General features: G+C 35.8%; 2 protein-coding genes across 7 annotated transcripts in view; one reads left to right on the top strand and one right to left on the bottom strand.

Moving 5' to 3' along the window:
* Positions 1-9903, top strand: part of ChAT (Choline acetyltransferase) — a 256104-nt gene extending 246201 nt beyond the window's left edge. For 5 of the 6 annotated variants that reach the window (XM_067103847.1, XM_067103843.1, XM_067103845.1 and 2 more), the window contains 3 exons: positions 138-270; positions 3607-3807; positions 6416-6735. In XM_067103847.1, coding sequence (XP_066959948.1) covers positions 138-270; positions 3607-3807; positions 6416-6622 — 541 coding nt within the window. In that variant the 3' untranslated portion in view covers positions 6623-6735. Of the gene's footprint in view, positions 1-137; positions 271-3606; positions 3808-6415 lie in introns of all 6 variants that reach the window. The other variant, XM_067103848.1, reaches the window with a different exon arrangement.
* LOC136838603 (opsin, ultraviolet-sensitive-like) overlaps positions 1-23136 on the bottom strand; it is a 223600-nt gene that overhangs the window by 35979 nt on the left and 164485 nt on the right. The gene's annotated exons all lie outside the window — the stretch shown is intronic.

The raw sequence follows: 23136 nt of genomic DNA on the forward strand, positions 1-23136 counted from the left end.
TATTATTCCATTTTGGGGTTTTAAGCAAATCATACATACAAGATACTATTCACATACATTATAACAGCGTAGGGAAAAAGGAAGGATAACATTATCTGGTAAATAGTAACAATTATAAACCCTTCTACTTTAAACAGGTGTCATGGTCAACTAACTAGTACATATGAAAGTGCCAGTACCAGAAGATTCCGCCACGGGAGAGTGGATTCCATCCGCGCTAACACTCCGCAAGTACTAACATGGTGTGAGGCTATGGTCATCAATGCCCCCGTAAGTCTCTCTCTCTCTCTCTCTCTCTCTCTCTCTCTCTCTCTCTCTCTCTCTCTCTCTCTCTCTCTGATGAAGGTAGAAATATAATGTACCTAAACAAAAAATTATGTATTTCAGTAAATCCCCACTGGAATTCAGTTCATTTAGGAAGTTAGCCTAAGCACAAACATTTAAGTATCCACCTAGTATACATGGTTGGTTATCTGGTGGCAGTTTCCTTACACATCACAAATGAACCAATTTTTTTCCATTAAAATTATACACAAAAACGATTAACACAATTCTCCGAATGAGAAGAAAGTACATTTCTCAAAATATGACAAAAGATGGGTGTCTTGCAAGCCAACAAGACAACAGATAGATATGTATCTCAATAACCTATATTAGACATTACCCTCCTGCCGGTGGGTTTCTCTACATTTTTTTTTTTATTGAGAAAAAAGGGAGAAGACACAAAAAATATTTTTGATAAGGTGAAATGGACTGTAAATGGACTATGTGGGTGCTAAACACAAAGAAAATTAACAACGCTAAGTCACTGCAATAAAAGTATCAATGGACTTCTTAAATGATTTTGGAAATACAGAAAATTACAGTGAACACCAACCCACCATCACCTCGAACAGAACTGAAAGATCAGCGCTAGGCTGACCAAAACAGCGAGTAGAGCCTAGCATTTCTCGGCAGTAGTGGTCATTTATGAAAGTTCTAGAAGTAACTTACATCACACACAAAAACTACTCCACCCGCTCACGCCACAACTCAGAATGGAGAACTTACGATACCGATGAACTTCAAAGACTGTAACCACTAAACGCCATTATTGCCATCTTTCCAGAAACAACAAGTCGAAACAAAATGGAGAAATAGATTCCGTATTTCTGGCAGTGGTTATGAGAGGACTATTGCAAATAAGTTCCAGGGAGTGCTTTCTCTCATCTACCTACTGTTGGGAATGGGAAGCCTGGGTTAAAAATCCAGTTTTCCATCTGAATAAATACTACTTGTTACTAAGGGAATAAATACCTGGTACTGAAAAAAAGTAAACCGCTGAATACCAAGATTCTGGATTCGACAGTTTCCTCAACATTATAGTCTCTTTCTCTATCTTTGTGGTGATACGTTATCAGTCTTAATCTGAACACGAGACAAACTCGAACAAAATAATTCCAGAAATTATACAGCATCATTACCTTTATCCAAAGAAAACAGAGACCAACTGAAAAAATTGATCAGTAAAAACGTGTAACTTCACAGAATTTACATAGATCAGAATTAGGTGGAACTTTTACTCTTTGTTTGGTCTTATTTTCTTATCATGAACCTTTCCACGCTCAATTCTTGGCTTGAGAATAATCCAAATTTTTTCATCTAATATATGAAACAACTTTTGCTTCCTTCACTTCAGCTCTGCTATAAGGTAAATATCCTCTCTTTGTATTATGAATGAATATTAATTAGGTATGGCTCTTGAGAGCTAAACAGAACGCCGCATCCATTCACATGTTACAGTTGATTTGGAATCCCACTAATGCTGTTGGAGTTGACAGTAAATTATGCAGCATCTTGCATATATTTTATTAGGTATAATGGCCCCAGTTTTTTTACATACACATAGGACAATATTCCCCCAATCTTCCCCATCCCCCTTCATAGGTGCTATGGTCTAAAATGGAAAACAGATTTTCCATACACATTTTCAGTGTGTTGGGAGAATACCTCTTCCGTACCTGACTACAGAAGATTCCGATGATTTGTTGTGATTTTTAACTAAAAAATCCATAAATATGAATTCTTTTACTGGGCATAAAAGAGGAAATTTATTTTATATCATTTATATATACATATACATGCACACACACATATATATATATATACATACATAATTTATGACACCAGAAATTTAAGTTTAAATGTAAAGGATATTTATGTAATTTTTCAGCTTTCATGGGGATGGCTGATTACATCCACATAAAGCAATAAGTTTATTTTAACTACAATAATGAAAAATCTTTAAAAAATGCGAGGTGTTCCTCGAAAATTTACCTTTCTTAAAAAAATTTTAACTTTATAAATGATTAATATCAAATGAAATTTGACAACATCACTTCTCAAATTCGTAGGAATAACTTCATTAAAGAATAAATTGTACAAATTTTGGAGGGGCACGGTTGACTACATCCGAACGAAAAAAAAATAATAATAATCTCGCTACACCAGCAAATCCTAAGGAAAACTTCGAGAAAAGAATGCGCGGTATTTTATAAAAAATTTACCTTTCCTTGGAGAAAATTTTCAATAAAACTTTAAAAATTAATAACAGTCACTGAAACTTTAGAAATATTCATTTCAACTTCTCAGGAGAGGATTCCGAACACATACATTTGAAAAAATGAAAAAGTTTAGAAAAAATTAAATTAGAATTAGACTGAATACGAAAAGAGTTTTAAAAATGTCTGACATCATTGTTTCTAATGAGTTCAAGTTACTTCGCTGCAAAAATTCACTGCACTCCCACCAACCATACCCTCATCATACTGAATCATTTTACTCGTATAATGAGCTCTTATGGGACTGGCGCTCCGTTAAGAGCTGACAAGTTTTATCAGTGCGTCTTATCATTCACTTCAACCACGTAGAATTATTTGCTTCGCCTGCAGTTCCTAAATAGTTAAACCAATCTCTTTTTAAGTATAACTTTGTCGTCACTTGAAAAGTCCAATAGCACATTTCACTTCAGGAGTTATGTCCAATTACAATAAAAAATTACACACATACATGTATATATACATATATATATACATACATATATATTATATACACACGATGCACCTTAGAATGTAAAATCTAAAATGCAAATAAGTATTATAGATGGTGTATATACCTATATGTACACACTCACATTATTATATGTATGTATGTAATATATAATATATATATATATATATATATATATATATATATATATATATAGTATATATATATATATAATATATATATACACACACACACAAACACACACACACACACACACACACACACACACATATATATATATATATATACATATAACAACAATACAGATACTTTTGTATACAAGAGAGGCAAATACAGAGAAACAAATTTTTACAATAACTCGGTTTAACCAAATATTGCACGAGTTTTTGCATAAGATGTGCCGAATCAAATACATGAAAAAGGAAATAAGAAAAAAAAAAAAAAAAATACACGAGCAAAAATTTAAAGGAAAACATTAAATTTCTAAGATTATTGTAATCATCATAAAAATGCAGATAAGGCATGTGCTATATACCGTAAATCATTAAATCCTCACAGGTTGCAGATCGGTTGGCCAAATTCGACACTGCTTTAAGCATGCAAACGGACATCATGGTTAACAACATCTTGGGACGAGGGATTGACATCCACTTGCTTGGACTTAGAGAGATGGCCAGAGAGATGGGACTTCCACCTCAGGAAATCTTCACTCACAGGTCATACCAAGTCGCCAACCACTTTCGCTTATCAACCAGTCAGGTGAGATGAAACAGTATTTCAGGCAGAAGTTTACAACATGTATTTTCGTTCAGTATGGTCTGGAATCCTGCTACCGTAAATGTTTACACAATGACTCGCAAAACTACCACTACAACTGATAGCAACTGGTAGCACTTCATTCGAATTATCCCTTCTGCGTGAATAAGATAGAAGTAATCAACACACAATCACGTGTGGCACAGAATTGAATTTCTGACTCACATTGGAATCGATTCCAAGTCTCTCAATGGTTCCAGAGCCCGTCAGACTTAGTTTTTTCTATTTCGATTTTAATAAGACTCGATAGTCATCGGACTGCTAGCTTAAACTCAAGAGTTTGTAAACAGTGATTAATAATTCTATACAGCTACTGAAAAAAAATCTGTATTATAAATAAGGGACACATCTCAAAAACGATCATTGGCTCTTAATATTTTAATATTTTGGGCTTTTCGTCAAAAAGTATTTATGAATTAATTCAATTTAAAAGATTTACAGAAAAAAAGTAAATGAATAACGGCTGTATTAGAATACTTGAAGAAGCAGAATTTCATAATGGAAGTTATTCGGACCAGACGTTTGGAAGTTATTCGGACCAGACGTTTAAGCAGATCCCTGTGTAAGAGCATAAATTAAGAATCTAAAAACAGGAAAACCAATTACTGTAAAAATCTTCACCCAGACCAGTAAACGTCGTAGGTTATACGAAACCCCTCATTATGAGCTGGCGAGATTCTTAGTCCTTTATAGCACCTTTCATAATCATTGCCTCCAACGCCGAATAACGCTAAGGGCCTCAGTGACATTCTGTCAATCATGTTTTTCTAGTGCTTTATCCTTCCCAAATCTCCACTCATCTTCAGCCTCCCTTCTAAAAGTTCACATCCACGTAGTCGTGGGTCTTCCAACTCTTCTTGTGACCACAAGAGCCCAGCTGATACTATCATGATCTGTTCTCCCATTGGTTTGTGTGAAGGACATATCCTAGACATCTACTCCCTTTCATTGTTATCACACGAACAAATAGCGCTTCCATAATTTCCCTTTTTGTATCAAAATTTTCTCCCACTATCCTGCCATCTGAATCTTGTATCTTCTTAAAACTATTTTTAAATCGACAAAGTCTTTTAGATATAGTTTCACTATTATACCATGATTCAAGTCCGTATAGCACCTTTAACGACTAATAACTGATAAAAAAATTGGAAAGAATTAATTTTACCCAAAAGAATATGATTCTTTGTACGTAGTCTGGAGGTAGGATTGCTTCTTTCCAATGTTCCTGTGGACCTGACGACTCAAATTATTTTTAAATCGAATTTTTATTCGCCTAATACCCGTTCAATCATTTTAACATCACAAATTTTCTAAAGTTGTTGAAACTGACTGCATCTGACACAACCGTCTTTTTAATGGTAAAGCATACATTCACACTGATGGTATGGCCATGGAATCTCCATTGTGTTCAGCCTGTGAGAAATTTTTATGTTCCCTGGCAGCATGCGCATGTTGGATGGGTGTCCTTTAAGGCCTGTGAATGTAAAACTGTCAGGGTGCATAAGACAAAAATTTACACACACAAACATACATACACACACACACACATATATATATATGTGTGTGTGTGTGTGTGTGTGTGTGTGTGCTCGCGCGTGTGAGACCAATGTTAACTTCAAAACTTGAATACGAATGGTTATGTAAAAGCAAGAACGTCTGACAAGCACAAACACAATTTCGTCCTAAACAATGAACGTTAAACAGAGATGTAACTTTGTAATTAATTAGTTATAAAAACCACGGTTTCCTAGCAATTGTGATGTATTAAAGGGATGCACGACTAGCAACACAACAGAAAAAACTCGTAGCCAACGTTGAGTAATGTATTTCGTTCAAAAACTTTAAAAGAAGTCATCCCCTAATTTTCTACTTACATAACATGAAAGGTATTATTTAACCAAATATACTGGAATGCATGGAATATTGCTAATAAATAGGATACAACGTAATAGCAACTCACCAACGTATCCAGCCTACAAAAGAAACTGGTTTTGCTAATAAACTCGTTAATGTTACAAAAATAACACAATCCTACTTCACTGAAAGTGGGCAGGTGTATGCTAATTATGTGCAAATTTGGGAAAGCATCAAGTAAAGCCAACAATTGTGTATAAAACGTGTTGCATTACTTTTTTACTGTTATGCAGGTCAAGCGAAATGAACAAAAATGTGAAAACCAAGCAGCAAGAAAAAAGTTGAAAAATATAACCGAACAGTTTCGTCATCCAACAAACCTCCGTAAGAATACAACCAATTTTGTATAGCTTCTTTGGAGAACAAAACTGTTGAGAAAAACCTTTTGATTTTTTTCATCCATTTCGTATCTTCGTTCTTAAAAGCACTTTATTATTTGTTCATATGGACTATGTACACACACATGCACACACATATATAATATATATATTTTGTTATATATGTAATTATATATATACATACACCTACACACACATATATATATAAATATATATATATGTGTGTGTGCGTGTGTGTGTGTGTGTATGGGGATTTAATATGCATATATATACATCTACTTTTTTTATGTTCTATTCAGGTGCCTACTCTTTCTGATTCCTGGATGGGATATGGCCCAGTTGTTCCAGACGGATATGGAGCTTCGTACAACCCCCATCCGGACTACATTGCCTTTTGTCTTTCGGCTTTCAATTCCTGTGAGGAAACTTCTACGCTTGAATTTGGACGCAGCCTGGAAAGAGCCCTGGATGAAATGAAAGTCCTTCTAGAATCTAGAGTTAAATAGGATGTACGAAGGGTTAATGAAGTCTCTCTCTCTCTCTCTCTCTCTCTCTCTCTCTCTCTCTCTCTCTCTCTCTCTCTCTCTCTCTCTCTCTCCCTTGTATATTTCTTTCCACATACATTACTAAATGAATCTGACTTATGGGCGCCCCATTACGTAGTACCCTTAATCATGGCAATTTTCCCTAAGCTTTCTTGAAAACACACGTGCTCCTACGACGCTTTCCCTACTATGTAGAAAGTTGATACAAAGGAAACCTATAATAAGTGACAAATATTTTGAAAAAAAATATATATAAATTATTGAATGATGTTAAATTTCAAAAAGCATATACATATAAAATATGAGATGTTAACTGTTATAAATTACAATTTTACGGAGGTTGATAGTCTTTTGTTCTGGTTTGATAATTAAGCATTGATTAATACTACGGAACGTAAAATACAGAGAATAAAGAAAGGATTTGTATATTATGAGCGTCCAGACTGAATATGAATTCTGTGATGATAATAGGATTTGTAAGGCTTAAAGAATATTCAAAACTGATTCCTTCAAGAATTAATTAATTACATATACGAAAAGGTGCTTGTGACCACTGATTACAAACCTGAGGTCATATTTCTGATATTATTACCTTGATTTTAGATATGCAAAACGGAACCATGAATAAAAGCATTTTTAATACCGAGGCTCACCCTTGATTTAGTGGAAAGAAGATAAATGCGGAAAAGACAGTTGTTCTGTTTTTTCCTACATTTTTTTTTTGAGACCGCCTTTTCTTAAGGTGAACGGATTGTTCCTGAGAAAATAAGAAAAAACAATACGAAAGATTGCATTAAATACTACAGATAAGGATTAGTGATAAAACCTTTTATGAGGGAACCATATCCAGTTTATCCCCTAATGTGTAAGTGAATATTCCTTCTTTCCCTAAGACGTGCTTGGTGTCTCTTAGATGGTGGATTTTGCATTAAGTCACATGACTGACTCCTACCGGTTGATATAGTCGTGTCATGGGCCCTAGGACTGTGATCATTTACAGAGTAGATGATCACATGACTGCCTTTAGAAGAAGCCTATTCAAGTCTTTCTAGGTGACGCCTGCTGTTATCTCAAATAATGATCAGTGCGTCACTTTTCGTGAAGTATAGCGTTTACATTTGAATGTCATAAATTAAGTATTACTGTCCGGTTTATGTTGTGCATGGTAGATTTTGAATACACTCTGATTTTTTGGATATAATATCAAATTATAATTATGTGCTTTTAACGACGTACACTACGTCAGAGTATCTCAAAAGAGTACGTGGATCTCCAATAATTACCTTTCGGGCACTCCGTCAAAAAGGAATGATTTATCTATTTCATTGTTTATCCTTGGACCTCTCACTATTCTGAACTCAGCACTTATTCTCAGATTGAGATAGTCACATGAATTCTTGCGATTAGATCACGATAATGTATGTTGTTGCAGTGGCTACATCGCTCATATTGTGGCTGCAGTTCAGCAAACATCAGTTCTTTTCATCAGAACTGTACCCTTTCTTACTGTAAAATTTTGCGTTGGTACTAACGGTATAATGCATTTTCCTATTATTGAAATTAGTGACTATCTGCATACCCGTTTCTTTCTGCTGTCATATAAGAATTATTCAGAGCAGTACTCGAACTCTGGCGTCTCTTCTTATAAATGGACCATATTTTCATGAATAAATACGTTTTTCAAAGATGTTTATAGTCCAAGTTGCGCAGTTAAATCTCTGTGTATAAATATCACCGCAAAATCAGAGGATTTTCAGTTTTATTAATCTAGCTATCTTAGTCACTGTCATCTTAAGAACAGCATTTATCTATATAAATTTTATGATAGTTTATGAACTCCAAGGACCCTTAATTTCTCCTTACATTGACCTTCTCCGCTCCTCTTTTGAATGAAGCCCCCCTCTTCGTTACTGATGAAATACTACAACTTCATGTTTTCATTATTACAGATCATAGACAAATAACTCATTAGCTAATGACTCTACCTGCAATAGCTATGATTGAAAAGGCGAAGTTTTCTCCTTTCGGTGGCCTTAGCCTACAATTCCACGAAACTATTCATACGCTTATACGCAAAAATAATAATGGAGCGTTTTCTGTCAAATCCTTTCAAATGGAAACAAATCAATATTATGCAGTCAAAAAGTTCAGTGTCTGGCCGTCTGACCTGTAGAGTTCCTAACCTTAACCGTATAGCAAAATAGATGTTTTATCTCTGATTGTTCAATCATTGCGAGCCCTACAGGGGATTCTGGATCCAATGATATAAGTTCGACTAAGGCGCACGTCGCTTTTGTGAATAATATCATTCTGACGAGTGGTGATTCTGATCGTCAGACCTAAGATGTTGGTACGTCCAATTTACCAAGATAAGATGTATATCTAAACATATGTCGATCAATGAAAAGACTTTCTTTTAAGATGGAAAAGAATTTCTCTTTCGTCTGGTGGAATAACAGCGACAGTGATGTTCGTATTGGTGCTGGTATGCTAATCTTTAGTGTTACTTCAACAACCAACGTGTTCAAAATAATGTTAGGTCTCTAAATGGCCCTTCAACTATACGCTTTTCATGTTAACATTGTTGGATGGCCTAATGTCTTCTGGAAGCTAAGTTCATTACCGACTGCAAATTTGATCTCTATTTCTGATACCGAAAGTACACTGTCTATCAGTCGATGATTAATACTGTAGATATGATATATAAATACAAATATAAATACTCAATTGTATCCCGATGTGTTTTTCAATAGTTCTGTAATTTTGCCTACATCATCGCCATCATTGCAAAACAAAAATCATTTTATTTTAGTAAAAAAAAAACCGTCATTTTGTTTCTAAAGTCATTTAAGACTGCAATTCCCAATTCCAGCTTATTTTCGGATTCTGAAGTCTTGGATAATCAAGAACTTCCGTGGCATCATCTAAAAGCTGCCATCAATTATTTTTAATTCTAATATCTCCCTGAAGGTGAGGTGAAATCGACTATGATGTTTAAAAACTGTTTCAAGCTCATTCGTCCACATCAACCACAAACTAAGTCAGCAGCTGTAATAAATCAATGTTTTCTAAACGATTTTTGGTAAAATCTGCCTGCGCTTCAACTGTGACAAATGAATTTACTCGACTAATTCCGATACGTCAAGCCCGTGAATCTGTGAGAGCGGCAACCAGGCATTTTACATAGAATGTTTATATCAGTGGCACATGTTCGATTTACTCCAATCGATCTCTAGAGAAAAGGAAAATTCAAACGGGTATGTAGATTCATGCTTATGCATGCTCTTTTGGCATTAGCAGTACATCAATAAGAGAGGATAGATTTGCCTTAATCTGTTATTTGTATTTCAGGAATATAATACCCTGGTACTGTCTGACTCATTTTATAGTTTCGCACTGAGGTTCGAAAACTGGCAGATCAACTGCATTCTTGAGGTTTGCTTTACTTTTCCGAAAGTTTTTTCCTCCTCTCATAGTTTATTATCTTGTCTATTTTTCATATACTCATTAATACCTGCATGTATATTTACTCTTCTTTTGCTGTGATAGACTGCGTTTGTGCAGGCAAAATAAAAAGTTGTGTTATTCTGGTCACTCCATTTAGGGAAGAATATCTACGTAAATTCAGTGGCCCATAGTACAATACAACAGAAGAGCTAAAAGTGATGGACATACCTGTTTTCTTTCTTTGCGACAATAAGGTATTACTGATTTGAATCGAAAAATTATAAAACAATAAAAAAAAGTTCACTGTTTCTCTTCGTGGCATTTATTCAAAGGTATATTATTAGAAAAGAAAAAAAATTATTTTATAAGGTAATACTGTAACGAATGGGCTAATTAAAATATCTCTCATCTTTCAAGCTGTGGCTTTCCCGCTCCCTTTAGGAATATGATCCGCCGTTTTTATAACTCGCTTTTCATATATTATTTCGTTTCAGTGATGAATAAGTGCACCTGAGCTGTCCGCTCCATCGGCGTTTACATTTTTAAAAACTGTTTAACTGGAGGTCAAGAATGGATAGAAAGTCTAATGCGTTCTTCGTCTATGAAATATAGGCCAAATTTGCAGAAATAATCTTATTTCTTAGAGACAAACGCTTCCCGTGTGCATTTTTGGATTACAATTTGCACCGACTCCAGGAAACATTCATTATTCACTAAAAAAAAACACTGAAATTTACTAGTGTTGCTTTCTGTTTTGGAAGACGAGTTAATATATAGCTGATATATATATATATATATATATATATATATATATATATATATATATATATATATATATATATATATAGTTGAAATACAGCAGGAGGATGCTACGGAATGTCATTATAAGATATCTTTTGATACTCAAAACTGCTCAGTGAACTAAAAGCAATAAAAAGGCGTGATTATGCGATTGATGTTACCAATAAAGACGGTCTCGTTCATTTAAAATCAGATTAATTGCAAACTAGTTGAACACAAGACGCTCGAGGAACCGAGTAAGCTGCAGGTAACGCTGAATGAAGCAATATCCTTTCGAGCAAAACTTAAACTTTTACAGAGCAGTTAAAAGGAGTCTGACTATCAGCATGTACAAAGACTGAATATTTTACGTTACCTGCTAACCAGTCCATGTTAGTACGAGTATGAGTGTGTACGTGTGTATATTTTTTGATGTGTATGCATCGCATACTGAGATTTAAAATGAATGTTGCAGAAAACGTATTCTCCTATGTGTAATAACATGTATGCTTGCATATACAGGGTATTACCTATACAAAAATATACATACCTAATAAAGTGTTATCCCGTTAAGTGCACTAAGTGCATATGGGAAAAAGTATATTATGACAGTGATTCATATCACAATTTGACAATAGTACAGGAAATATACATTAAGGTGAATTTGTAACGTCTTGCGTAAGAAGCATTTGAGTAGATTTCCGCAAGATGCTGCCGCACCGTTTGCAATATTAATGAAGAATACGTTCCTGATAAAAAGAAACTAACAATAAAATATCTTTAGACATAGCACCCTGAAAAGTACGTATACACATATCATGTTCAAATCTTATTTGTTGAATGTAGGAATATTCTAAGTTAGCTGAGAAGATGAGAAAATGATCTGTTGGTTTCTAAAATGACAATATTTACCTTGGATGTACAGTTAGGTATTCGTGTTTTGCTTGCGTAACAAGTTATCAAAATGTTTATTAATTTGTTGTTGATGGGTGGTCGAAATGTTACAAAATATCTGAATAATATTAAGATGTATTTTAATCCATTTTATCCACTGAAAAGTTTAAAAGAAAAATGCATATAGAGACTTTATCAGAGCGTATTGTTTTCATGTGTTTGAGTATATGTATATATATATATATATATATATATATATATATATATATATATATATATATATATATATATATATATATATATATATATATATATATATATATATACATATACAGTATATACATATATATATAATATATATATATATATATATATAAACAAACAAAAACCTGTTTAATTAGTATGAGATAATCGTAATTGGCTCGATTAGGCAAATGATAGGTATATAGTGTAATATTAATATTCAGTTGATGTGAAATGTCGCTTGCACAGTGCTCCAATATATATTTGTTGTCATGGCAAGTTGTTGTTCAGAAGTAGATGTAGATAAATGTAATATAGATGTTGAACAATGTAGATATATTGTATATAAAAAATTAAGTAAATCTTTCGAGTTTCTCTCCCTTTATCCGTAGTAACGCATCTACAGGTTAATATAGAATATTAATAGCTCACTCTGTACACAATAGCTGGCAAGCACAGACTTGCAAACATAACAACACACACATGCTCACACACACACATATATATATATATATATATATATATATATATATATATATATATATATATATATATATATATATATATTACGTACTGTGTGATTGTACGTTTGAGAATTTTCCACTTCTCACATTTCTTGTCCAATCCTTCCAATAGTCAATAACGTGTCTATTTTCTCCGAGAAACGAACTCTGCTTATAATTCCTGAAAGATGTGTGTACGTGTGTATACATATTACATACAAATATATATATATATATATATATATATATATATATATATATATATATATATATATATATATATATATATACACTTTATATGCGCCTGTGGAATTCAGGTTTGGTATTTCATATCGCTACCAGTTAATCTCCACCACAAAAGCTGACTAGTAGGTTCGTAACACGTGGCTAATTATGAAATTTTTTTGTCACGTACAACGTGAGATTTTTAAACTCACAAATATTCAGCTAGAAATATGGTTAGATATTCGCTTCACTATACATCAGGAATAACTTACACCCAAGTAGAATTATAAGTGATAAGTGCTTCATCACCAGCGGCGCTCCGAGGGATTGAACTGGATATTAAACGGTAAAGGTAGATTAATATCTATCCATATCAAAAATGTCACTGTGTATACAAAAAAAATCATAACTAACCACGTGCCACAACCGTACCAATCAGATATAATCCCCTTGGATATAAGTTATTCCATAGGTGTTGTAAACTTGATATTAGACGGTATTTATGGCTTAATATATATATATATATATATATATATATATATATATATATATATATATATATATATATATATATATAAAATAAAATTCCATGTTGTTGAAATACAGAGAACAAAAAAAGTAGTTCTCAACAGAATGTACCTAACCAGCAATGGCTTAAATATAAGGAAAGGGTGAGTAACACAGCTTAAAACGATTACATATATATATTTGATTTTAGATGCTAAGGACACAACTTTTTCAATAACATGTTTTCATGGGGAATAAAAAGACGTCGTACCTTAACACAGAGCAACCCTGATTATGCCGGATGAAACATCTACGTTTACTAAACTATGTATCTACAGTAATATTCAATCTGTAGTCAACTCTTTAGAAAAAATATCATCTTTGACTTACCAACTATATTTCTGTTTCCATCAGCAAACAAAAGAGCAAGGATGAAATATATTTCCATATTTCTGAAAACGGAAGATAAAAGACTTGACAATTTTCGAAAGAAAGATCTTTACACAATTGCCATGTAACTACTAGCTACATGATCATCAGCAACAGTTGTCATAAAATGATTCTTATGGTCCTTATAAACAACCAAAAATGCTTTTTTAATAAACTAAAAAAACAGTTGCCTGGGAGTGACAGGCGAGGTGAATATGAACGAAAAAAGTGCTCCAGCTTGGTAGATGTATTGCTCTCACTTGAACCAGACAGCAACCGTGAAGGAAAATATATGCGTCTAAGATAAGTTATAAGTGATAACTAATGCGTTTAATTATTACTATCGACAGTTTGCAAAATACAGCTCGAAATTTTCTTCAGAATTTTTTTACCAGATGTTAAAAATATCGAAAGGTATTAGAATTTCTGTTTTATTTTAAAACTTCAGTTAAACTAATTTACCTACTATACCAACAATAATATAAACCCATTTTTTTATAAATTACGCGCCAACATCTATCAAAAGAATATGTAGTTTATACTCTCTCTCTCTCTCTCTCTCTCTCTCTCTCTCTCTCTCTCTCTCTCTCTCTCTCTCTTCACATTAAAGCGTCCTTTTATTATATATGACCCTAGTGGCATCAAAACGAAAAGTATCAATATCAAATGTCCTTTTTTTTTTGAGGGGGGGGTGTCCAACGTAAAAATTTGCTGCTTTTGATAACCAAAAGATAAACTTACATGATTTAATTGAGAAAGGAAATCGATCACAGCTGATTTCATGCTTTTTTATACATTACCAAAGCTACTAATTCCCGGAAGCTACGCATCCTTCACTAAGCTAAATGGGTCAAGAAGGTTTAGGTCTTCGTGACAACAAATGGAGCCAAATTTGCGAGCATAAACCAGATGAGAGTTAGTCTTTGAGCCTGGCAAAAGCTTACAAATAATGCAAAGTAAGTCTTTCTATTCTATACATGCATATAAAGATCCCTTGCTAATTCTGGGATATCTTTTTAAACAAAATTATCTTATACACTGAATGTGTTATGAAAGACAGTATAATTCCTTTTGAAAAAAAAAAAAAAAAAAAAACCAACATCAACTTATATTCGGTCAGCGCGTACAGGTAAATTTCATCACTTCATGAATACTAAAACACAAAAAGGCGAGGAGGTTATTCCAATATAATGCATGTTTTGGACTCGCGGTTCAAGAACGAAAAGACTAGGTATTGTGCAATTAAACAATATTCATTTAGACTACTATGGTCTAATATTTCTCAAAAGAATTACATTTTATATATATATATATATATATATATATATATATATATATATATATATATATATATATATATATATATATATATATGTGTGTGTGTGCGCTTTATAAAAAGACATTTTAAAATCCTTTTGAGTCTCGAGATAGTGCAGTTCTTGATCCCATTGATACAAAAGACACGATTAATGATGTCTTCCCTACCTATCTAAGCGTTGTCTTCCCCAGTCTATGAAACCTGACAATATACGAACATTATGTACATGCTATATGATGTGCTCTTATACTAATTAAACCACGAATAATCACACATCTTTGATGAATGGTGACATTATGTATCAATGGTATGTCCAAAACCACTTTTTCAATAAAAAAAATAATAACACCAATATCTCAGAAGAAAATCAGCTTTAAAAGGACGACTTATATGTATATGTACATTTTCAAACATACATTGCTAAATGAAACTTACTCTTGTTTTTTACTGATTTGTTATCAACTTTCTAGCCTTCTGTAGTCTCGCTTGAGCTTCACAGGGATATTGTACAGTTGTTCTCCACAGGTTATGTGAAGTAAAAAGAGTGCTTCTCTTCTAAATCTTTATTTTCTCACATGCCAGTAAACCAATTTCGATGATCATATGTACCTAAAAGCAAGTAAGCAAGTACTGACCTACGTAACATCTAATTTCATGTTAAAATAATTGTCAAGCATATAGATGACTTATAGTTCAACAACTCAGCGTAAAATACTTAGCATATTTATATGGCACATTACATAAACCAATCACATATCTTTCTTGAACAATGTATAGCCATTATGCGGCAGAGATAATGGTTTTAATGATTTAATAAATGTGCCAGTAACCTTCTAGTTTTAGATTTTAATGGTATATTATTGCTTTTATCTATATTTTTAAGAAAAGAAAGCCAGATATACGACTGTTTTATATAATTTATTACAAAATGTTCCTATTTATTTTATATTTAGTTGTTGAACTGTAAAACGCCATGTGCTGTATTTTCATCCCGAGACTGGCGGCAAGGGCGTGCCATAAGGTGGATGTGAAGTTTGCTCCTCTATCGCTGGTAATGTACTCGGGATCTCCGTATCTACTAACCCAGCTTATTAAGGCTCTCGCACAATTTTCCACCGTCTGCTGCTTGATAGGTGTTACCTCAGGCCATCTGGTGTTCTGATCGATTATTGTGAAGAGGTATCTGTACTCCCTAGAGGAGGGTAGGGGGCCTACAATGTCGACATGGATGTGGGCCAGTTGTCATTGTGTTGTCCGGAACTCTACTTATCCCATTTCTGTGCGCCTCGTTACTTTTGACGTTTGGCAGAGGAGGAATTCTTTTGCCCATTTTTTAATGCCCACCTTCATTCCCCACCATACATACCTTTCCAACAGGATTCGGGCAATGGATAGGCCTGACGGGTGGGATAGGTCGCGGGCAAGGTTGAAAGGTATCACAGGCGATGGTCATCTCTCTGTCGCTGATGGCTAGGTCACTCCAAGTCAGGGTGGGGTTCTCTTGCCGAAGTCGATGCAGGTCCACATCATCCTTTTGTGTCGATGCTATTTCGGGATATGATATCCGGATCTGGACAGTGTTGATGGAGTTTCAGGAAAGGACGTCTGCTGTGCTGTTGGAGTAGCCCTTCAAGTATCTGATGGCGCAGGAGTGTTCGGCTATTGACAATAGGTGCCGCTGCTGTCCCGCTGACCACCCATCTCCACTTTTGATGAAGGCATGGACCAGGGGTTGGTGATCCGTCTGCACCACGAATCGTCATCTGTGCTGTTGGAGTAGCCCTTCAAGTATCTGATGGCGCAAGAGTGTTCGGTTATTGACAATAGGTGCCGCTGCTGTCCCGCTGACCACCCATCTCCACTTTTGATGAAGGCGTGGACCAGGGGTTGGTGATCCGTCTGCACCACGAATCGTCATCTTTCTAGCATGTGTTGGAAGTGGCAGATGGCTCAGTGGACTGCCAGCAATTCTCAGTTGAACGTGGAGTACTTCTGTTCCGCTGATGGTAATTTCTTACTGAAGAATGCCCATCGCACGGTTACTTGCATCTGTCGTTAGGGTGAGGGACCTGTTGGGTAAAGGAAAGATTAGCGTGGCAGCGGAAGTAATTGATTTTTTGGCTGATATGAAAGCTTTATTTTGTTTTTCAGACCAACATAAATCTTTAGGTTTTCCTTTCAAGCAATCGCATATAGGACTCATTATTTCAGCAACGTTGGGAATGAACCAGTGGTAATAGTTGATCATTTCCATGAATTCTTGAACTGCTTTGATTGTTGTCAGCCTTGGGAAGTCGGTGATTGCCTGGACCGTCCAGGCTGATTTGGTGGCCTGGGAATTCTACTGTTGGTTTTGCCAATTTGCATTTGTCCTTCTGGACTATGATTCTGTTTTTCTTTGAGTATTTGCAGGACCCATCTGACATCTTTCATGTGTTGTTTGAGATTGGGTTCAATATCAGAATGTCGTCAATGTAGACGACACTGACGGGTAGGTTGCCCAGGATTTCGTCCCTCAGATGTTGGAAGGTTGCGCCTGCATTCAGAATGCCGAAGCAGCTATAGTTGAATGTGTACATGCTGAAAGGGGTGATGATGACCGTTTTTTCTGTGCCCTCCTTCATGACTAGGACCTAGAAATATCCCTTCATCAGGTCTATCTTCGTGAATATTTTGGAGCAAGCCTGTCTGGGGCCAAACGTCTGAAGCGGGCATGGACTGGGGAACCCTCAGTGACTATGTGATGCTGGACATGGTGCTTTGTAGGTCTGGTCAGGTCATACTGCAGGTCGTCCTTGAATACCTCAAGAAACTCCTGTAGGAGGCAACATATCTCTAGTGCGGGAGTCGGAGTGAGTAGGGCTATAGGGGTGGGTCGTGAGACCAGCTGCTGTCTTGCTACGTCTACCAGCATGCTGTGGTCTTTTAGGAAGTCTGCTCCTAAAAGTGCGATTGTTACGCCTGCTGTGATGAACGCCCAGTTGTACTTCTTTCCACAGAACAACAAATTCATGGCCCATTTCCCATATATTCTTAGTGGGGTCCCGCTGGCAGTGGACACCTGGAGAGTCCTGGGGTGGGATTGAGGCGTTCATGTGGGTTGGCTGGCATGAACAATTTGCATGCACCAGTGTCAACAAGGAACTCCACGTCTGACCTCTCGTTAGTGATGAAGAAACACATGGAGCCCTTCTGCCCATACCTTTAAAAAAAACAGCGATAGGCAGAATTGTTAATCCCTAAGAGGCGCTGACTGCTAATTGTTTTGTTGGTGCAGCCTGTTTGCATGTTTTTTGACATGCAGCAGCTGCTTTCGCATTTTCGGGCTTCATCCAAACCTCCAGTACTAGAAGCATATGACCTTGGGATGTTCTTCTCTTTTGGGCTTGTACCTCAGCTTGTTCTCCTGAAGCTTTGGAAGTGATGTATGGGGGTGGCAAGGCCCTCTGTCTCACTGTCTGTCTCTGCATTGCTATGCTGCTGTGGCTGTGGGGCGGCTGCTGCTACGGGTGGTTGTGTGGGCTCCGTCGACTTGTGGGCCAGGTGGATAGCATCAACCATTTTCAGGAACTTGTCAAGGGGCATGGTCAATGCGCTGGGGATGGCTGTGACTGTTTGGCGGGGTAATTTTCTGAGTAGGACCTCTCTCACAAGGTCCAACATAGTCTCTGGGCGGCCATCTGTGGCGAGGATCACCGCTAGCCACCACAGCTGCTTGTAGATGTGTGACAGCCGCTGGTCTCTTATTACTGCCCCTATATTGTCTAGGAACTTCCTAGCTTTGGGGCAGGTGGCATGATGAAGGAAGACCTTCATTGGTCCTTCAGCGCTTCGTAGGTGACAGTGGACTGTTGGTCGGTGAGCCATTCTGCGATTTGCTCACAGGCATTGTCTGGCAGGAAATTGAGAATGGCATCAGCTTTGCAGGATGAGGAGGAGATCTTCTTAGACCTGGAGATGGTCTCCGTTCTAAAGAACCAGGCCTCTGGGTTGTGGGTTGTGAAGGGCGATAGGCAGATGCTTGCTGCTGCGGCGTTGTCACTAGATGGGCTGGTGCTGGTGGTGTCTGTCATCTTTGGGGTCAACAGTGTAGAGGCAGCGAGGTGAGTGATATACAGCAACTAGGTATATACTAATTTATTAATCAAAACTCTGGACATGTCATTAACATTCACGAGCAGAAAAGTAAGACTTAAACTGAGAACAAGAAGGGCATTCAATTGGGAGAAAGTGTGTTTTCACACATATGAAGAAGACTATTTCCTTGTATATGCCAAGGAAGACAATATGATGCAAATGGCTTGAAAGCTTTAATATTTTTACATTTGTACACAGTTGCATTTTTATTTATAGGTAACTGTGTCTGATGAGAGTATATAATAAACTTTGTTTCTACAGCTCGTCCCTGGTCTGCGTTTCTGGCGACCATGTGTCAGAGGTTGGCCCTCGTGGTCGGTCTTCGTTTGAGGTTTCAGGTGGGGTTTGCCTGGATGGCCCCACCAGGGGTGGCCTACAAACCTTTTGTGTTATCTCTATATTTCTCACCCTTTCAACCCTTTGAACCACAAGCATTTCCTTCTAATAGACCCCACATTACAATAATCAATTCGCAAGGAACATTAAGGAACATTATGCTACATTGTCTTTAAAATACTTTCGTAAGTCCTATCTTTTCCTTCCATATATATTCCCCTTCTCTTTAAGGCCGGGTATTCACAATCAGGTTAACTAGACAGTTCACCTGCAACTGTCTGACAGATGAGCGTCCACATGGAAAGAGTAGATCTGCAACTGTCTGACAGATGAGCGTCCACATGGAAAGAGTAGATCTATCAGTCAGACCTTCAAATCGAGGTCATCATCCTCAGTTCTCATCCTACCTTCGTTGTGGCATCACTATATCGCAGGGATGGAAACTCCACTGGGTGATGAGGGTCATAGGGTAAAAGAGATAACATATGCCTTTATAGTACTTGTACTATGTTCAAAGTGTCTAAGCCTATACCAAATTATCTGCATCACATGGAATTTTTTCCCCTATATGATTTGGACTCCGCATGGCCAACAAATAGTGCTGCAGGGTCTAACAATTAAATGAATTAGGCCTAAACATATTTCATTCTTACTTCATCCAGACGACTTGGGTGCCACCTCGTCCTTCAGAAAGAATAAAAGGTTGTAGTACCATAGATTGGGCTTATAAATTTCATCGTTGCTGGTGCCCAATTTTATTCAACACATGTACTTCTTGTGCACTTTCCTCCATTTCCTTCCCATATTATTTATCTTTTTATTCACCGTTTCTCTGTCAGCCTAACTGTCCTTTTCCCTCATTACTTTCACCATTATGTCATAGGGCGCATTTTTTTTTTTTATTTCTGCTTATATAATCTTTACTTTTTATTTTCCGTAAACGATGGTTAGCCCTATATACATCAATAAATTTTTACTAGAATTCTTCATCCTCCTGTTTTGTGAAACACATTCTAGTCAGGGCAGCTGATATCCTCCTGGGCGGAATCCAACTGAGAACTGCCACGAAATCGTTGCTTACTCGTCAACACATGCAATCCCCTGGAAGCCGGTCAGAAGAACTTTAAGTAATTCCATCAGTCCATCGCTCTGGTGAGTGGACTAACTCCCCCAAAAAGCATCGTCTACACATAAATTTTAACTCTGGAATCGATGAACTAACAGAAGAACTAACAGTAAGACTGATCATGAATACCTGGCCTAATATTTTTTATCAAGAGTTACCTCTTCTCTTACTCTTATGTTATCTTCTGAGGTCAGTTCCAAATATCGATATTAATCAACTGCCTCTATCCTCTCGTATCATACAATTTTCTGGCTAAAATTAATTTTCAATTTTTTCCCATAACAAGTTAAAATTGTATAGGAAGTTTCTCGGCTGTCGCCAAATATCTCCAAACAACACTGCATCATTTGCAAACATCAGCCGCTTCATATTCCATTCACAAACCCAATTCTTCTCACAACTTTCCAGCTCTATCTCCCGTCTTTCATCGACTTCCCTCATATCCCCATCCAAAATAATATTAAATAGCCACAGAGACATAGCTCACTCTCATCAGACACCAACTTTTATCCAGAACACTGAAAATTCCCTTTTATCGCAACACTTCTTAATCTGTCAAAAAAATGAATTCTAAGATGCTCCATAAAAAATCTGCCTTTTCTTTAAAACCCTTTCTTTTGGTTAACATGTACCATAAAGTTTTTCTTTTTTTGCATACGATTTTGATAAACATATGGTTCACACATCCCCTCTTTATCTAAACTCATAATATAATGCTCCTCTAATAACTCTTGTTGTCTTTCTTATTTATTTGATCAAAACCCAACTATAACTGTTTCCATATATACTACGTTAGGCCACATTAGCTCTTACAAACAACTCTAATACTTTCCCAATCTAAAGAGTAACCATCACCCGTTTCTCGCCTTTGCTCTGGGAACCATTCCTCATACAGACACACCTTACACACCTTTCACAACCACTCAAAAGAAATATATCAGCACAACACCACAGCATCTGGTTTATTTTTCTTTCCCGTATTTGTATCTTGAATGGGTACTGTGACAAATATTCCTGTGTTTAATTAACCCTTTCCACTCTTACCAACAGTGAAATCTTTCTTACTAGTAAATACATTCAAACAAACACACACACACACACACACACACACACACACACACACACACATATATATATATATATATATATATATATATATATATATATACACACACACACACATATATATATATATATATATATATATATATATATATATATATATATATATATATAATGTATATATATATATCATATCATATGGAACCATACCCTTGTATGGGAAAGTGCTAAATATTGAAACAATTGTTTATATATGAACATGTTATATAATATGTATGTATGTACGTATATATATATATATATATATATATATATATATATATATATATATATATATATATATATGTCTATATATATATAGTATATATATATATATAGTATATAAAATATTCATATATGAGCAACTGTTTTAATATTTAGCACTTTCCTATACAAGGGGTATGTTCCAGAGAAAAAATGGCCACTACTATATTCATACTTTAAGTGCAATATTATGGGTAGGTCCCTAGTGCAGAAGATTTCCACAACATTAGTCCCTTCCTTGTTGCACTTCTGGAATTTTAAGCATATTATTTTCCAATACCTCCTTCACCCTTCCAAGTTTGAGCTTTCTAGGTTTTCTTCTCCTTCAGGCTAGTATTTCCGAATTACAGAGTAAAACCCTGATCCATCCTTTCACCTATGCTAACCATTTTACTACTTCTATTCATCGCCACATTCCTCACCCATAAGTTCTTACGACAAGTATATTTTTGCAAACAGTTCATCTCAACAGCTTCAACCTTTCATTCGCATTCCACATCCACACTTCACTTCGAATAATAGACATGAGTTTCGCCTCTGCTACATCCATGTGTAATAATATATGAAACAAATTACAGATTACATAATAAAATTCCATCATCAACAAGAACGGGAGCAAGGTTATTGACTATGGTAACCTGACGACCTAATTTTTACGTAACTCACGAGTGAGACATAGTTAAGTATACCTCAGTTTAACCAGACCACTGAGCTAGTTAACAGCTCTCCTAGGGCTGGCCCGAAGGATTAAACTTATTTTACGTGGCTAAGAACCAACTGGTTACCTAGCAACGGGACCTACAGCTTATTGTGGAATCCGAACCACATTATACCGAGAAATGTATTTCTATCATCAGAAATAAATTCCTCTAATTCTTCGTTGGTTGGCAGGAGACTCGAACTCGGGTCTAGCAGAGTGCTAGCCGAGAACTCTACCATCTCGTACAACGAGGTACAGAAGCACGTTGTTTGTGAATCTTGTATCACCTTCCTACTGAGAAGTTGTGAAAGACATAGAAAGGAATTTGATTCTCAAGCTATACTAGTGACAGTAAAATAAATTAAAAGTCTGTACAAATAAAAAGCTTGACTTTTTGGCTTCAGTATTATTAAAACTTTAAACACTTTCACAGATATTGTTAGGAAATTGATGTAATTCTAGTTT

This window comes from Macrobrachium rosenbergii, chromosome 5, assembly GCF_040412425.1.
Source record: "Macrobrachium rosenbergii isolate ZJJX-2024 chromosome 5, ASM4041242v1, whole genome shotgun sequence".
NCBI lineage: Eukaryota > Metazoa > Arthropoda > Malacostraca > Decapoda > Palaemonidae > Macrobrachium > Macrobrachium rosenbergii.